The following is an 18,694-nucleotide window of genomic DNA, read 5'->3' as shown; positions in this document are numbered from 1 at the left end:
TAATTGTGATGAGAGTGTCCTTTGAGTTATGCTAATGAGCAGACAATAGTGTCCCCCCCCGAGTATGAGTACTATACCAATGCCATAGACAGACTTAAACCTTAGACTCTTACTGTTGTCCAATTTGGTTTTAAACCCCACCTGGGTATGGATGTTTCTCTTCTGCTTGCTATGAGACAAAGTATACTCCAATTTAAAGCATGAATACCATTTGTGATTTAATCGCTTGAACACTGAGATATTGTGGATCATGAATGTGCATTGTTTTACAGGATCTGGTCTGTGATTCAAGAAAAGCGGTTAAAAAACTATCAGCTCAAATGCTGGTAGTGCCGCCTCACCACCTGCCCACACTACCACACCCCTGGTAAGAATTTTTCATAATAAACCAAGACATTTTTAAAGGACAGAACAGGTAGTGCCATTCTTAAAATGGCTGAGGGTGGAGCAAAGTTCAAACTATGATACAGTACAGCTGTCATACCTGGGAGCTAGCACCTGAAGCTTATCAACAAGGTTTTAGATGCTACAGAGAAAGGAAACACCAAGTCTATGTAGAATTTGCAAAGGAGATAGAGGTTTTATTTAACAGGTGGTGTGCATCCGATGTCAGTTTCGGTAGTGTGATTTAGAGCCAGGTGGCTCATTTTTAATATCTTATCGAGTGTACAGTCAGAGGCTGGGGATGACTTGTTCTACTGTATAAAGCCAGGGACTAATATTTTGAAGTGTCCTACCCTAACTAATAAAGTCAAACTGTTACATCTGTTGGAATCGTTGAATTTTGTCAGCCCATCTGACTGTGAAGCTCATACTGAAAGTTTAACACCTCCATTTTTGATTTCTAAAGCTTGATTGTAGTGATGGTCAAGATTAATTCATTACAGATGGGTTGGTGTCTTGGTCTGAGAGTGAGTGGCTAGATACATGTTGTGAAATACTGGAGCTGCCTAGTCCTATTGTTAGATAGTATTTTGACTTTGATCATACTGCTGCTGGTTGGTTGGAGATATTGAGATGACTTTTGATTAAGTATCTTCATATCAAATTAACCTCTCTTCCAAACTAGTGACCAGTGATGTCATTGGAGTGTTGCCTTTATTCTATGTAGAGATGTAGTGGGGTGTTTGGGGACAGACTGATGCTAAGGCTTTGCCTATCATGGGTCTGTGCCTCTTGTGCAGTGAATAGTTTTTCCACAGCGCTGGCTGTTTGTGTCTAAGGCTATAGTTTGATGTTCATACTGACAGAAAACAGAACCTACCTTTCGTCAACAGTCATGAATAAGGCTCATCTGGTTGTGGAAATTCAGAATTATTTGAAAACTCCTGTTTGTATGGTATGGGATCATATTCTGCTACTTGTGCCATTATATTACGATCTGCTTCGGTCTGTACACCAGGCTGTCATTCAAAAATAATTATTGGAATATTATGACCACACGCAGACTGTTCTCAGCTACGACCAATTTGGATGGATTTTTATCAGTGCTTCAGCATATTTGTTCTTTTTTTTTAATTGAAAAAATCCCAGATGTTTAACATAGCCTTCTAATTTAGTACTATACATACTTTCTGACGTATTAAATGTTCCCTGGGTCAAAGAACTGTGCACTTTTATTTCACATACTATGTAGAAAAGTGCTAAAGAATTGGCCCAAAATAATAGGTAGTCAACAGTTAAGACCACATTTGATGGAAATACTGCCAATGCTGCTGTATGTTTGCTTCTTAAATCATAGACAGCAGGCTGCGTAGTGCGTTCGAGTTACGCAGACGTTCAAATATTGACGTTTGGTGATTCTGCGCAGATTCGTGGAAGGTGAATGACTCAAACGCACCCTAAGAGCTTCTGTTTATTCAACATTCAATTTAGCTTAGCTAGCTAGTTAACTAGCTTAGCTCTGTTTGAGATTTATAGCTAAAGCACCGTGTCTTGTTCACGGAGCCTGGCTATTAAAACCCCGCTGCTCATGCAATTAACGTGTTACCAGCTACTTAAAACAACGCTGTGCTAGCTAGCTAACCTTTTGTAATATGTTACATTTAGATGTGTGACAACTTGGCAGAGTCGCTAGCTAGGTTAGCTAAGATAGCTACATGCACCTGTGTTTGAGCTCACAGTGAAAGTTAGCCTTCCATCTCAATCAGTTCGTTAGCTTAGCTGAGTTTGCGTTATGTTGTACTGATGCAAACGCAGTATCTGGATGGATGCTTTCGTTCGACTAAACGTCCAGGAATCTGAATTCATTTGATACGGAAACCACAAGGATACGGTACGTTATTATTTTAGCTAGCTGGCTAACGTTATTATCCTTCCAGGACTCGTTTAAGGCTTAGCTAGGCAAACCTAAACCGTGGAGTGTTTGATGACCGTATTCAGGTAAACTAGCCTAGATTCTTATCACCGTCAGCTGCGAGAACTCTTCTCAACAACACCATCAAACTATGTACTTTCAGCGAACGTATGGCCTGTCAGGGACAATAACAATATCCGGCTAGCTAACTCTTTGCTTTTTTCGTCCTTTTAGATGGGAACACCCTTTAAAATCCCGAAGAAGAGGAACCACCCGTCACATTCCTCCAGAATTCACATGACTTCTCCTCTTTCCCGGGTTCAGGATGGCGTCACTTCTAATGTATGGCGTTGGATTGATTATATATACATAGTTAATTCCTCGTGGATATTCTCTTATCTGAGGGGGTTCTTGGCATAAGTTGTTTCTGTCAAAATTTAACAAAAAAGTTGCCAAGTGCCAACACAGCTACTGAAATACTGACCCTGTCATGAATTTTGTAAGGTCTTTATTCCTGCATTGTGAGAATTTAGTTAATGAATTAATTAGTTACTACAGTAAAATGTTCAAGAAAGTCTTGTGGTACTGCTGTTGATGTGTGTGCTCTGTCTTACAGGCCAGTTGGACCAGCTCTTTCAATGGCAGAAAGCCTCAGGAAAGAAGCCGTGTTAATGGGAAACAGGATGCAAGTCCTGGATCCACTGGTGCAGACAGGTGAGGGGGAAATTCAGCCAGTGCACAGCTCCGCACACACGATCATGTTGGCTAAGTCACAACCAGGTCCGGACTTAAAGCAGTGTCTGTCAGGCCCAGTGCTGGGGACTGATGTCCGCAGTAAGGCCCTGGATATTTATGCGCCTTCCTTCTGCTATGATACTTTATGTGGGACATATTGGGGGGCTTAGTAATTACCTTGTGATTTTATTCAGCCACACTGGAGCTGGGGCGAGCACCAAAACACGTTGCCCGCTCCCGGGTTGCCAGACCGAAAGTGTGTGTTCAGAGCCCCTTCAGCTTGCTGTATGCCTGTACCAGTGCACTGAGAGGCCCTGACTCAACAGTAAACCTTCGTGGCTCATGTTATGGTCTGCATACAAATGGCTTTTAGTTACTAGTATTGTGCCAGCAAATGCCACCTAGTTTTGTATTTTTATTTAAATCACCGTACATTACGCACTTTGAGTGTGTCTTTGAAAGCATTCCCAGGGCTTTCATGTGAGGCAGTGCTATGTTTGAATCCAACATTCAGCAGGCTCCGTAACTCGGGTGATGCCCAGAAGGTCATTCTTCCTCTGTGGTGCCAGTGTGCTTACTGTCACATTATTGTCACGTTACTGCCGTATTGTCAGTAGTGTACGTGTTCTGCTTGCACTTGCTTCCGTGAAACACGTTTCTGTGGAGACCAATGACCTGAGTGACAGAGTGGGTTGGGATTCAGGTGGTGAAATCTTTCAACGTGAGCTTACTTTATTACCATGTTAATTTGTATATCTGTGTAGAGGAAAAAATGAACAAATTTAGAAACAAATTTACAACGATGTCCATTAACAAATACCTTCATTTTTTAAGATGATGGAGAATTTATTGTCCTAAGATATTTCAACCTTTGAGCATTTTTCACATTTGGGTCAATATCTGGCTGAATTGCACTGAAACACATTCACAACTGTTCGTCTGGTTCATTTTCCTTTTAGCTGAACTGTAATGTTTATCTTCTTGTGGTAGAAGAGATGCTGCAAGGGATGTTAGATTTCATGCCTTGACTGCTGGTTGGGAAAACTGCAGTAGACCTTGTGAAGTTCTTTGAAACAGACATTAGAGGGCGCGCTCATCCCCTTTTCCTCCCCAGCCAATGTAAGGTGATTGAAAAGAGATTTACAACGGTGGAGAATACTGAACTTACTAGTTAGAGGCCAGAGTAAAGACGTAGTGATGCATAGTGAGTCCAGCATGCCCTTTGCTATTTGTTATGTAAAATGTGAAGTCGGCTCATTCTGGATCCTATAATACTGTGTGTGTGTGTGTGTGTGTGTGTGTGTTTGCGCGCGCGCACACGTCAGATGGAGGCCCAAGAGAGCGTCTGACACTCTGTGTTCGCATGAGGGGGACAAGGAGCACCCGCTAGCACCCGCTGTTAAGAAGCGGTGGGGTGAGTACACAATGCACACCAGAGCTGGGCTAAATGGAGGTTAAAGTTCACAGCTAAACAAAAGTCTGCTGTGTTTTCTAAGAGTAACCGTCACAGTACCTCGTAGTTTATTGTCAAATTCAAGTAGCTCTGCTTCTGTCCTGAGTCCTGTGGTCTTCCTGTGCCTGGCATCTCCAGGATCTGTTCTTGCAGACTCTCAGTCAGAGGAAGAGGAGGAGACGCAACCGATCCCTTTGGCGACAGACACGAAGCAGCTGTGTGCGGCGGTGGGCAGGGGGCAGGCGGTAGGAAGTCTCAGAGCTACTTCTCCAAAGACTTGGGTGAGACATTCAACATTTACAGCCCTTACAAGGTGCTGAGTTCACCAGCATAACACTTCAAGTACATTTGGGGGTTTCTTGCATTGGGTTTTTGTGCCCTGCGGGAATGGTGGTACCGCACTCATCAAAACATGGCTACACGGGGTTAAAGGCTAATGTGTTAGATCCCAGCAGGTGCTGCCACTGAGCTCTAGAACAAAGCACTAAGCCCCAAGTTGCTGTAGTTGGCTAATGTAAAGTACCTTGAGCGAAACATCTGTTAAATGTCGGACTGCTCTCAGATATCGGACTCAAACGTTCAGTTGGTCTCAGGAATAAATGTGCTGGGACGTGCAGTCTTTGTGGGTTGGTTTCACCTACTAGGTCAAATCAATGTGCATAACCTCAGCAAACACTGGCACAACAGTGAGGCAAAAATATCGGTTTGTTCCATCCACTTGAGAGAAAGGCGGAGTCTAGTAACTGCTAAAACCGGGTATCAGTAACGCTGTCCTTTCTCCGTTGGTGAGCAAGATTGTAGGGAGGATGCAGGACAAACAGCAGCCACGCCCCTCTACTGCCCCAGATGTTGAGGCCCCAGTGCCAAAGAAGCCTGTGGGGACCCCTGGAGACAAAGCTGCCCCCTCTATGCCTGTCAGAAAAGCCAGCAGTGATCGGTGTTTTCCTACAGGTAGGCTCCACCTGTGGCTGTCCTATAAGATATACCAAAGAATCAAATCAAGAGCCTAGTATGTAGAATAGTTTTTCCTCTTCTTCTTTTTTTAAACATTCTATATGTGTTTATTTGAATGTGGGTTTCTGTTTGTACAACTTTCTCTGGAGATGGATGTTCTGGCCCTGTTCTATACAGTCCTGGGGAGGGGGTGGGGGAGGGAGTGGCTTTTGAGTGCCGCCCCTGAACCACAGTTTGGGCGTGTTAGCTGGAGCACACTGGAAATCTGCACGGGCGTATTTTGGGACCTAATCTCTGGTGTGCATTAAAACCCATACTGGCATCCCTGGGACATGTGAATGTATGCCACAGTGTGGCATGGTGTGAGGACCCATGACTGTCTGCAGCAAGCCGAGGGCACAGTGGGCGTGGCTTCCCTGCGGATTGAGGCGGGTCAGTGAGGACTGCAGGCCAGGGTGGGGGTGGGACAAATCTTCGCATTCTGTTCCAGATTAGTGCAAATCATAAACTCAAAGCCCCTTATAGCCAAACTGTAACCAGGCCAGACATGCATCTTGTCAACCTCTCTCAGCTCCTCTCTCAGGAATGCATGCTACTCCCCTTATACTACACACAGACTGACAACCCAACACACGTCACTATAAATAACTCCAAGGTGATTCATTTTGGATGACACTTTTACTACCCGTTGTTAGTTACTGTGTGTTTCTGACTTATCGAATGCCCTTATGGTATGTGTACAAACAAACACAGCTGTGTGTTACTTCATCTGCTTGGGTTGCATGTGAGCATCTTGACTGGAGGACCTAGCCCCTCCCCTCTTGTCGTCCTCTCTAACTCCGCCCACAGTCAACAGCCACCGCTTCTTCATAACGTTGGATGTGTGTGGGGGTTTTTTTTGTGTTTATTTTTTATTTGCAATAAGCTACTTTTTAGTAGGACCACAGGCTGGCTCGTTCTGGGAGTGCTGTCCATGCTCGCTGTGGGGGTGGGTGTGAGGGGCAGGGCTGGGCGTAGGCTGTGCTGGCTTCTTCTGCAGGAGTGGAGCAGCTAAGCAGTTTCTCCCACATTCCAATATGTCTGCAGAGGTGAGCGAGTCGGTGAAAGTGTGAGAGGATAGAAAGAGGAGGTAGAGGATGCCACAAGAAAGGGATGAGATTACAGGAGATGACGCTGATGGGGGGGAAGGAGATCAGGAGACTTGCATGATGAGGAGATGAGGAGACTTGCATGATGGGAAGGTGGATATAGAGACAGGACAGAAAGACCAGAGGGAGGGCGAGAGCAGGAAAACGGAACAGAAAATTAGCCACGCACTTACTTTCCTAGAGTCCCATTAAGGTATTGACAAGAACATGCAGCTATATCCTGTGACCATGAGGGGGCAGTGTGGTACAACACATCCAGTGTCCTGCACATGAATGTTACATGGCTGAAATGGAATTCTTTGGACTTCTCTGTCTAAAGGCGTCTTGTCGGCCAACAATGCTAATGTGTTCAATGGATATGCTGTTTATAATGGGATGTGATGCTAACTGACCCCACTTGATTTCCATTTATCATTAGCAGCTTCTGATGGTATTGGCAATGTCCTTCGTCTGCTGCTGATTTAAACCGCCGTGTGTCCTCCTGAAAAGGAACGAGCACGTCTTTATGAGGACCATATGTTTGTCTCGCAGTTGTGCTCTCCAGTGATGATGATGAGGAGGATGGAGAGGAGGACGGTCAACGCTATGGGCCAGACGGCGCCAGGACTCTGCCCAACAGAGACATGGAGGTGAGCCCCGCTATACACTCCATCAGGAGCGTCTGTTCGGAGTGAAGTTTATTTCTCTTCACGAAACAGTCAAGACCCACTGTGTTGTGTTTTGGGTAAAAACGTGTGTCTGTGTTTTTTTTTTTGGTTTTTTTTTTTCCCCCCCTTCTGAACATTTGAACAGGTATATAAAGAATGATCCACACGGCTTGTCCGTAAAACTCATTCGACAGCATCATGAAGCTCGATAACTGCGTTTCAACACCCTGAAGATGTTTGGTAACGTGCAGAAAGATGCTTAACTGTTGATGGTTATCTTTTCAATACCAGGCACGCCTCTGCTTTCACTGCTAATGAAGTTGCGTAGGTGAGTGCTGGCTGTGAAAGCGTGGCTCGCGTGGCGTGGTGCGTGAGTGGCTCGGGCACGCGGGCCGAGTCAGAGACAGACGGAATGGAGGGAGGCGGAGAGACATGAAGCACAGTCGGGCCTGACTGGCTGGCCCCGTAATGCCTGCCGCCTCGGCAGAGGACAGGTCACCACGAAGAGTGCTGAACCTTTGTAGAAGAGCCCAGTGGTGCTTGCTCAGCTTGCTTTAATGGATGTTTTGGCCGTCAGAGGATGGGCCATGGTTCAGAGCGAGCAGGATTAACCAGAAAAAACCACAGGATTATCAGTGCAGATTAACTTCCACCCTGCCTGCTAGGATATAAGCAGAGGATAACTCCAAACTAAACAACACTGTTTTGTGATCAGTGACAGACGTGAATGTAAAAGCACATCCGTTTTTTTTCCCTCTCTCTCCCCCCTCAGAAGCCTAGCCAAAACTCTTGTGCAGGAGGTCAGAGGCCAGCCAGCACAGAGGCGCCCTCTGTTATGGAACTGCCCTTCAGCACGTTGCACTTTGGCACAACACAGACGTCTGCGAACGGACCCATCGTGGTGAGTGGGTGTGTGTGTCACATGTGACTGACTGGGCATGCTCTGTGTAGAGCTGGTTCTAAACCCCCCCCCGAGCAGCCCTGCAATTATTTGTTTCCCTCAGTCCTACACAAGTGTGCGTGTGTGTGCTGGACTATCTGTTTTGTCCCTACTTATCCTAATCAAGGCCATGTGTCTTCTAGCACTTTAATTATCTGGTCACAATACAACAGACACAGAACAGGCATGGTGGTGGAGAGAAAGAAAGAGGGAGGAAAAGAGAATGAGAGCGAGGGATGAAGTAGAGAATAACAGAGGGAGAGACTTGGTAAACAATGACTGAGAAGACTCTAGGCATGCTCTTGCTCTGATGGAGGTGGGCCAGGTGTTCTTCTCCATCTGATCTTCATCACTTCCTCCGTGTCGGACAAGCGCCTTCTCCTTTCACATGTCCACCATAACATTCAGCCTCCCAAAGAGCTGGAAGACCCAAACCAGAGGCCAGCGGAGTTCACATCGCCATGGCTCTGCTTTTAGCACCATTACTGCCTGCCCCTGGCTCTTACTGTGACCGTTTCCTGTGGTGACGTGGTGATATCTTTTGTCCTCTTTCATAGATCACAGAGGACAGCATCTTGATACCACTGAAAGGTAAGCACATATAAGCACACTTGCACACATGCGCGTGCACGCACACAAGAGGCAGATGGAGATGGGATGATTTTTGATGGGAGAGCTCTGGACTTAATGAGGCCACATGATTTCACGGCACAGTGGGGTGCGTGCCCCATACCCGACGTCCTGGAGCACATGCCCAGAGTAGTCGTGGGTGGAGAAGGAAGGCGAGTTTGAATCTTTAGACCGCGGGTTCATCCGGAGTGCTTGCACTATTAATGTCTTCAAGTGTGTTTCTCCCTCTCTCTCTTTTATCTCTCTCATTACCTGTGCGTGTGTCTGGGGCTGGGTTAGACCGAATGCATCAGTAGGCGTGGTTAGGTACGCCACTGCAACATCCAATCAGAATGCCTTCTCTCATTGCCTTTAAAAGCTGAGCGTGAGTCAGAGAAACAGCGCGGTGCCAGTTTCGGCATGGCAGCAAACGTAAAGGAACAACAACGCAAGCAAAAGTTCATAAAGAAATGCTTGCTAGTCAGGGGCAAGTCACCACACATTAGATGTTCTTATCCAGAGTCACTTGCCTACTGCAGTAACATGCTTGAAACTGCGAGTGCAGTGTTGAGTCTTGTCCAAGGACTCTGTGTGTATGGAACTTGCCCAGACAGGGTTTGGAACCCTGGTCCACCACAGGGGAGACAGTTTTGTTACCCACAACACTATACCAAACAAATGTATAACAAATGGCATGAAATGCAGCTTGTGAAATTTGCTAAGCACAGTGCTAGGTAGCTTTAATACCCTAATGCAGCCCTGACATCAGAGCCCGCTGTGTCTTATTTTAAGAAAGGTCAGCTTAAACTGCTATTTACAGTTATGTGCAAAATTATTGTGTGTTTATGTGTGTTTTGTGTGTTGTATATGTGTGTTTTGTGTATATGTGTTGTGTGTTTAAAACAACTGAGAAAAAACTTCATAATAGCATTCATTTCCATACACACAAAGGCACTGGGAGCACTGCACATTCAATTCCAAATGAAAACATGAACGAAATACCAATTTTTAAACTGAAAATGAAGAAAAAAGAATAATGGACTGTTAAAAAATAGTCTTCATTTTCATTTACAAACTCGAATATTTACAATATAAACTGAAAGTTGTTTACAGATTTAGCTTTTCTGTTGATCACTGTACTAATATTTAGATGTATAACCTTTATTTCTGAGAACTGCTTTACATCTGTGTGGCATGGAGTCAACTGACATCTGACACCTGCAAACAGATATTCCAGCCCAAGCTGACTGGACTACTTTCCACAGTTCTTCTGCATTCTTGGGTTATGCATCAATAATAGCATTTTTTTGATGTAACTCCATAAATTCTCAGTCAGATTGAGGTCTGGGCATTGGGCTGGCCACTTCATAACATCAGTGTTGGTCTGGAACCAGGATGTTGCCCACTTGCTGGTGTGTTTGGGGTCATTGTCCTGCTGAAACACCCATTTCAAGGGCATTTCTTCTTCAGCATAAGGCAATATGACCTCTTGCAGTATTTTTGATATATTCAAACTGATCTTGGTGCGTGGTGTGCGATAAATGGGTCCAACACCAAAGTATGAGAAGCATCCCCAAACCATTATGCTTGCACTTCCATGTTTTAGTCTTCAGTGTACTATGGCTTGAATTCAGTGTTTATGGGTCATCTCACAAACTCTGTAGCCTTTGTTCTTATTTGGTCTAATCTTGCTCTCATCTGTCCATAGAATGTTGTGCCCCTTCTCTTTAGGCCAGTCACTGTGTTCTTTGGCAAACTAACCCTTTCAACGTCTTTTTTTCAGCAATGGTAGTTTACGAGGGTTTCTTGCAAATAGTTTGCCTTCATGTAGGTGTCTTCTGATTGTTGCAGTACTCACAGGTAACAAGATCATCTTTGATTTCCCTGGAGCTGATCATTGGGTGCTTCTTTACCATTCTTGTTATTCTATAATCTACGCGGAGGGTAGTATTTCTTTTCCTACCATGTGTTTTTTGGGTTTTGTTTGTCATTTTAAAGCATTTGAGATCATTTTGGCTGAGCAGCCAATTATTTTCTGCACTTCTTTGTTTTCCCCTCTCCAATCAACTTCTTGATCAAAGTTCTTTCTCCTTCGGTACTATGTCTGGAACGACCCATTTTACTCACTGAGGAAGAGCTAAAACCAGCAGGTACAACATTTGCTGCCCTCCTTCTTTAAATAAGGGCCATAATTGACACCCGTTTCTTCATAGAATGAATGACCTCACTAATTGAACTCCACACTGCTATTAATTTGAACACGCCCCTTTCATTAAATGAGTCAATTACACCCAATTAGCAGCGTGCATGTCATGACTGTTGATTCTTTTGGTTGCCCATTACTTGGCTACACCTAGCCATGAAATTTTCCCCATGTTGTATTATCTTTTCTGCCAAAATTAATTAATTAAATACATTAGTGATGTTAGACTGCTATTATTTTGAACATAACTGTCTTGTGACAGGTGAATCCTCAGGCTGATAGCACATCTGCACCTTGCTCAGAGGTGTGTGTGTGGTGCGACAGTGCCGCTTTCTGAGGTCTTAACAGTTTATTGATTCTGATCATCTTTTTTTTTAACATTAAAAACACCTCATTTCTCATCTGCTGAGAAAATCAAAACTGCAGCAAGGACACTGACTATCGTTAGGCGGGGGCTCGTGGGTGGTAGGAGGATGAGTTTTCCCAGGAAGCAGCCAAACGAGCGAGGGCTCTGTGTACAGGAAACCACCGATATTCTGCTCTTTCACCTAAAGCGGCTGCGCAGAAGCAGAACAGGAGAACCAGGAGAAACGAAACGTATTTATTTTCCGAGTTCAGCAGTCAAGTTTTAACTTCGCTAGCACGTTCGTGACTGCACTTTTTTTAGAACCTACTAGAAATCTTTTCCTTTCTTTCCTTCTCTCTCTCCCTCTCTCTCTTGCTCTCAGGATCAGTTGGTAAGGGTGAAGTGGCGGTTACCATGGTTCCCTCCAAGCTGCATAGTTACGGGCTGTGGGATGGGGCACTGGTCCGTGACGGCACTCTACTGGCAGAGTCGAGGGAACCTTCACCCTCCCTCCTCTTCCTCGCAGTGTCATATGCTCAAGCCAGGCTGCTGCAGGAGGCACTGTCCTCAATACACACCACACACACTTTGGGTGAGCCGCACACGCACATTGGGTGAGGCACACCCCAGACATGCTCGCACACCTTGTGTAAGAAACAACTGGTGAGACACACACACAGACACACCACACAATCACACACCTTCAGTGAAACGGATACAAACACAGACCACACACTTGCATATGTCAGGTGAGGCTCACACCCTTTCGGAGACAGACACATAGATGCACCCACTCACCCACGCACACACATGCCCTCCACTACCCAGATCCCAGGTGTTCAGAGGTACAGTTCTGGTGTGCCTTCCTCTTTAGGTAAGCCTTGCCCGTTTGTGTTGGTGGTGTTGACCGACCAGCTGGACGACCTGCAGCGTGCCATGCTGGCGTCCCTGATGGACGTGATGGGTCTGCGCTGTGGGCAGTCCTCTCTGGCTGCGCCCCTGCCCTGGGACGAGGGGCTGAGGCGGCTCCGCTGCAACCCTCGTGGGACACACCTCCTCACCCTGCTGGGCCACGGAGACCACGCCTCCAGCCCGGACTCCCAGCACACAGACAGAAAGGGGACCACAGAGGTCAGCGGTTTGTCACTACCCCCCCCATCCCCTCTCCCTGCCCCCCCCCCTCTCTCTCTGGTTAAAAAGCAACAGATTTGCATGCTGGTCTTGCTCCTATACACTCACACGAGGGGCGGGGCTTAGGTGATGTCTGCCCCACCCAGTCTGGCGTGGTGTGGAGACTGCTCTTCTCAAACACCTGATCCGGTTCCTCTGTTAATCCCAGCGCTCGACGGGTGCATTTAGGAGGTCAATAAACATTCTGGGTTTAATCGGCTGAGTCGGCTTTGGCTCTCTGCTCAGCGGGTCGACCCCAGTGCACTCATTGCACAATTGAGGCTTCACCTCTGGAAAGGTGTTTGGATGTATGTTATAAAAACGACATGAACAAAAAAAAATGAGGTTATACTGAATTGAGCTAATGTAGGTGGCTATAGGAGGTGAAGGGAAAGTAGGAACTGGATCTTTGTGTGTGTGTATACACGATATGTTTGAGGGGTACACCATGCGTTGTTTGTCCTTTTCCCTCTCGTTTATTCTAGTTGGCTGACATCAAATTAGGCCACCCTTTTATTCTCTCATGCTCTCTTTTTTCATCCCTCCTTTGCTTTTTGGCTTACACTCCAGCACAAGAGAACAATTTAACATACACATGCATACTCTTTTATATAGCTATCTGTCATGTCTACTTTCCTCGTCATTTCTAGTCTGATGTGAGTGCTTGTTTCCAAAACTGACGGCCAGTATTTACCAAATTATCCAAATCCATCTCTCATCCTTCTGCTGAAACAGTGTGAGAGTGTGGCTCTGATGCTGATGGTTCATGAGCCTCCTGTGCTTGTCTACAGGAGAGTTTGTGTAAGTCCAAGAAAGGCAGAGCAGGCCATAAGGGTGGAGCCAGTGAGGTCACAGACATGAGACACGCCTCCCTCCGCAGCCACACACGACAGCAGAGCCTGCCAAGAAGGTACGCACCATCAGACATCCTTGTACACATAATCAGACACGAACAGGCACGATCAGTCACAAATATACTTACTTGATCTGACAGTTGTAATTATACACTCCCAATCTGACACAAATGTACACACATGATCTGACACGCACACATCCACACACACAAGCGTACTTATACCTACACGGTCAGAAACAAAATGTCTTGAGCGTGCCGCTGAGGACTGCAACCATACCTAAGTGTAGAAGCAATCCTACAGGTGCTAAGCATGTGCCCTGACCACTGTACATCAGACATCTTGGACTAAAAGTGCTGGTTTCACAACAGTGCGTGTGTGTAATATTCTAATACAACAATGGTATAGAGAGAGGGGCTCTGTTCCTAGGTCAGTTTGTAGGTCTATGACAGAATTCATAAGTAGTGGCCTGAATCCGGGTAACCTGACTCAACTCAGCTTTTGTTGGCGGTCGGAAGCTTTTCTGTGTCGCTGCTTTAGAACTTTCCACGACGCTTTTCAGAAGGTTCCACTGGAGCTTTTGAAGTGTGAATTCTGTTTGTCAAGCAATACTACCATGCCCTGAATCTTGGAGGGAAACTTAATTTTCATAGCAGTCACCCTCAGTGTGAGGAGTTTGTGTTGGAGGAGTTTTTTTAAATAGTTCCTAAGACTTGCTGTTTTTTTCTCTCTCTCTCTCTCTCTCTCTCTCTGTTCATTTATTTATTTATTTAAATTAGGTTGATTCAGTACCCCCCTCCCCCATCCAAAGGTGGCATCACCGTGACGACCGAAGACCTGGAGTGTCTGAGGGACGGCGAGTTCCTAAATGATGTCATTATCGACTTCTACCTCAAGTGAGTCCTCAGTGTTCTCACTCCTATGCATATATATGTACGTCCCATAACAATGAGAGCCAGGCCATCTCTGAAGGCCTTTTACGTTTAATGCATCACGCCTAGTCAGAGCATATTATAGCTATGAATGAGTTTTAATGAATTTAATGATAATAAAATTCAGCATTTACGGTCAGGACTGCTGTGTAGCATAATGACTTGGCAATAGACATTCAATGCAGGAGTCAGTAGTCATCATGGAAAGCCAAATCTGAGGTTGACGTTTATTACATATGGGCTCTCTGGAGTTTCATCAGTGGCTCTGGGTCATTTGTATTTAACTAAACTAAGTTTTAGTTAAATGATTGCCATCACCGTGTTCAAAACAAGCAACCCTCTGCTAGATAAAGTGAATGTAAATGAGGTAGGAGTTGAGTGGTCCGATCTGGGAGGGGTGGGGCCTTAATGGGGGTGTGGTCTGGTTGCAGGTACCTTCACCTGGAGCGGGCAGACCGGGGCGTGGCTGACAGGGTGCACATCTTCAGTAGTTTCTTCTACAAGCAGCTCACGCGCAAGTCCAACAGCAGTGAGGAGGAGGCGGGCGGCACGTGAGTGGAACACACACGTGCACAAGAGGCATGGGCTCTGATTGGTCGCCCTGTTGCGTGGGCGTGGTTGTTGTGTGTTTACAGCAGGAGTGCTTTGTTTTTCACAGAGCACAGTACAGACGCCATCGGAGAGTGAAAAACTGGACCAGACATGTAGACATTTTCAGCAAGGACTACCTCTTCATCCCTGTCAACCAAGAGTGAGGGAGCTCACACACTCACACTCATGCACGCGAGCATTTTGGCCCACATGCGCGTGCACACACACACACACACACACACACACACACACACACACTTATGCACGTGCACATGTGGGTGCACTCACACTCATGCATGTGGGTGGGTGCGTTCGCGCACACACGCACACATGGTACTCTGCCTGCTTGGGGAGGTTGAATGGAAGGATGTGAGTTTATGACCAGTGTTTATGCTGTTTGTGTGCGCGTGCATATATTCATATACAGGGAAGGACTAGGAAAAATAATTACTGCGCTGGAGCTCGGAGTACAAAGTACACAATGTTCCTATAAAAGCTTCAACAAACGCACAATGGGCATGAATATGCACAAGCACTACCCACAGTAGATGTCAGTCTCTGTGTCTCTCTCTCTCTCTCTCTCTCTCTCTCTCTCTCTCAAAGAGCACACTGGTATCTGGTGGTGATCTGCTTCCCTGGTCTCCAGAAGCCCGAATCAGTGCCGTATAGGTGCTCGACATCGATGGATGGCTCCGGGGCTGAGGACAAACTCCAGGCTCAGACTCCAAGCAGGCCGGGCGGCCCCAGCAGCCGCTTCACTGCAGGGAAACGGCAAATAGGTGCTGCATGCGTATTTCACCTCCCTGTCTCACACACACGAGTGGTATGCACACCCTGTGGCACGCATGCACACTTTTTTTTTTTGTCTGTGCGCATGCCTATATTCATATACAGGGAAGGACTAGGAAAAAGAATTACTGTGCTGGAACTCGGAGTACAAAGTACACAAAAGCTTCAGCAAACAATGGGCATATGCACAAACACCACTACACATACTAGACGTCAGTCTCTCTCTCACTCTCTCTCACTCGTACACACGACCATGTCTCCGGTGTGTACGTGGGGAAGTAAGGTAGAATTTCTGTTTGCTCATGCATTTTCATGCTTGCAGGGAGCATGGGTGACCAAAAGGGCAGGTTCACACCTGGTGTGCGCACATCTCATGACCTTCCGGTAACCGCTCACAACCACAAAATCCACATAAACACACACACACACACACACACACACACACGTAGGACTGTTGGACTGAGCTTAACAAATATCAATTAATAAATAAGTACATTTAAATGTATGTATTAAAACATATCAGGCATCAAAAGGATACATTAGCCATCCTGTCAGAGCATAGCTGAACTAGCACAAGCCACTAGAAACGGCGTTTAGAAGGACTGTCCCAGCAGACCCAGAACGTTCCGAACCTGTAAATCAGAACTTTATGGAAACACACACCACATACGAGTAGTAAATACTGTTATTATACAGACAACATGGCAAAGATCCAGTAGTTTATAGTTTTTGTTTACAGCTTATTTCTTTGATGAAGCACTAAACAGTGTTTATGGGTCGACCTCAATAAGCCAGTGCTGCCAAACTGGGCAAAGTTGAAGTTCTAATTCTGCATCGCACTTTTAGCTGCATTATCCAACATGATATGAGGCAGGGGGTATTTTATGAGTAGGAGTTCTGTGCTCCTCAGTAGCTCACAGAGGCAGCTCTGCAGGTGTTAAGATGAACTGCGCTTGTGCAAGTGAGTGTAGGAAGCATGCCAGAGGCCAGTGGTCTTAGTGTGTGTGTGTGTGTGTGTGTGTTTGTTTGTTTCAGGACTGCACAGTGCTCACTTGCCAGAGGAAGGTGGTCACCAGGAGGTGAGTGCTCTAGGGTGTCTGTTAAATACTGTTATTCTACTGATCTCTTGTCACTGCTTCTTGCATAGCAGGTGCTTCAGCAAATCCATGAGCAAAGCAAAGGGGGTGGGGAGGATCTGTGTAGGATAACTCAAACTAAACAGCACTGTTCTGTGATCAGTGACAGATATGGATGTAAAAGCTCACCCTCTCGCTCGCTTTCTCTTTCTTGCTTTCTAGGCCCTGCATTTTGACCATGGACTCTCTGAAGCTGTTCTATCATTATGGCATCTACCCATTGTTACGAGAGTGAGTTTGTCTTAATTATTTTTGTGTGTGTGTCTCACACTACTGTATTTCTCCCACACTGGAGTTGAGATATGGCAAGTTGCCATAGCAGCCACCTATGGGAATTATACCTTATTGTAATGAGCCTAGGTGTGTCTGTGTCTGTGTCTGGAATTTGCTGTGGGACTGTCTGGATGTGACAGACAAACTCCAGCTCCTTTGGAGAGCAAGACCGACCAAAACCAATGTTGCTAAGGAACACAACCTCGTGTGATCACTTTGATTCATGCAACCACATCAAAATAACAGATGAACCCCCACAAACAGGAGAGCTGCCAGAAATAAGCTCAAGTGTTTGTAATTATTAGACAAAGGTTACTTCAGTGCATGTGAGAGGATGAAGACACTAAATACAGCCACAGGAGGGTGGTGTGACCAAAATGACAAGTTAAAAAAAAAAAAAAAAGAAAGAAAAATGTTACTGTAGAAGAGCTTTATTTGCCCAGCTAACTGCCCCAGGAGGAAATGTAGAGAAGCTACATTGGTGGAGTGGGAAGGGCAGTATGAGAGGCTAAACCCCTTTCTTTATCTGTAGCTTTAAGCCTTCCCTGTGCTCCACCGTTCAGGTACCTGCAGGTGGAGTGGGAGGTCCGACGGAAAACCCCCCGGGCCTTTAACGATGAAGTCATCAAAGGCTGCCACTGCAAGGTCCCCCTGCAGGACAACAGCAGCGACTGTGGCCTATACCTGCTGCAGTATGTAGAGAGCTTCCTACAGGTATAGTGACAAACACACACTTGCAGTCCCTCACACACACAATCGATGTCTGAAACATTGTCAGTGAGCGCCTGATGAAGGGCACAGATCTGAAAAGAGATGCAGCCAACTCTGTCCTTCCTCAGTGGTGACTGCCCAGCCCTGTTTGCCATTCTTCCCTTTGGTTTCACAGAACCCAGTGGTGCACTTCGAACTCCCACTCCGGTTGGAGCGCTGGTTCCCCCGACAGCAGATACGAAGAAAGAGGGGGGAGATACGTGAACTAGTGCTTCAGCTGTATCGGCAGCAAGGTGGCGGAGCAGAGCTGAGCAGCAGCTAACGACTGGACGAACAAACTGTCCATCACACCACCACTCTCCATTGAGGACCTAGCAGCATTCAACCAACAACCATGGCCTTGTTTTATACAAATACAATTAGGCATTTGTATTTATTTGTATTGTATTTTAGCTCTTGTTAATTTATTGTAATTATAGTTTTTTAGTGTTATGTGCAGTTTTCAGTGTATTAAGGAAAAAAAATCACCAGAATAAAATAATTTAATGTTTTTAAAGAAATCTTTGTGCTGTTTTTTTTAGATTTGTTTATACAGTCATGGGGGGGAAAATCCTTCACATTTTTATTTCTAAGGGCCAAAATAAAAATATAATCGTCCTCGCATCATTTCTATATACAACCTCAGATGAACTTCAAAATGTAATCACTTCTTACTAAAAGGGAAACCATCATTCAATACCAGGTGGGGAAAGAATAAGTACACTCTATAATTTGACATGTAGAATGAACTTTAGCAACACTTAACAACCTAAAGATTTTCTACAGGAATGTCAGTCTCCTACATTACTTTGGGGCGGTTTTGGCCCACTACAGCATGGCTTGAGTTCACTGCTGCTCAAAGGCCTTC

General features: G+C 45.6%; 1 protein-coding gene across 3 annotated transcripts; it reads left to right on the top strand.

Annotated features, from left to right (window-relative positions):
• The first annotated feature begins 1,851 nt into the window (after positions 1-1,851).
• Positions 1,852-18,341, top strand: senp7b (SUMO specific peptidase 7b). Of its 3 annotated transcripts, XM_035520954.2 has the most exons (21): positions 1,853-2,275; positions 2,531-2,638; positions 2,913-3,010; positions 4,357-4,445; positions 4,623-4,765; positions 5,279-5,435; positions 7,118-7,215; positions 8,006-8,134; positions 8,731-8,764; positions 11,714-11,923; positions 12,206-12,462; positions 13,293-13,411; positions 14,135-14,251; positions 14,719-14,838; positions 14,946-15,038; positions 15,482-15,657; positions 15,990-16,051; positions 16,703-16,746; positions 16,966-17,034; positions 17,640-17,790; positions 17,963-18,341. In XM_035520954.2, the coding sequence occupies exons 2-21, from the start codon at positions 2,531-2,533 to the stop codon at positions 18,107-18,109; spliced, it is 2,421 nt and encodes an 806-aa protein (XP_035376847.1). In that variant the 5' UTR covers positions 1,853-2,275; the 3' UTR covers positions 18,110-18,341. The 3 variants fall into 3 exon arrangements, 2 of the variants coding, with proteins under 2 accessions (XP_035376847.1, XP_081562615.1); XR_014119628.1 differs by lacking the exon at positions 15,990-16,051 and having other exon boundaries at positions 1,852-2,275; positions 17,963-18,099; XM_081706489.1 differs by lacking the exons at positions 1,853-2,275; positions 2,531-2,638; positions 2,913-3,010; positions 4,357-4,445; positions 5,279-5,435 and having other exon boundaries at positions 4,736-4,765.
• The last annotated feature ends 353 nt before the right edge of the window (positions 18,342-18,694 follow it).

The sequence above is a fragment of the Electrophorus electricus genome, chromosome 23, assembly GCF_041902795.1.
Source record: "Electrophorus electricus isolate QZ-2024a chromosome 23, ASM4190279v1, whole genome shotgun sequence".
NCBI lineage: Eukaryota > Metazoa > Chordata > Actinopteri > Gymnotiformes > Gymnotidae > Electrophorus > Electrophorus electricus.
Note: the sequence above shows the minus strand (reverse complement) of the source record. Positions and strands in the feature narration are given on the sequence as shown.

Bases quoted from the DNA above. Each gene is read 5' to 3' on its own strand.
- senp7b (XM_035520954.2), top strand. From the start codon at position 2,531: ATGGGAACACCCTTTAAAATCCCGAAGAAGAGGAACCACCCGTCACAT. The intron at 14,252-14,718 runs GTGAGTCCTCAG...GTCTGGTTGCAG, and splicing joins ATTATCGACTTCTACCTCAA to GTACCTTCACCTGGAGCGGG. The intron at 15,658-15,989 runs GTGCTGCATGCG...TCATGCTTGCAG, and splicing joins TGCAGGGAAACGGCAAATAG to GGAGCATGGGTGACCAAAAG.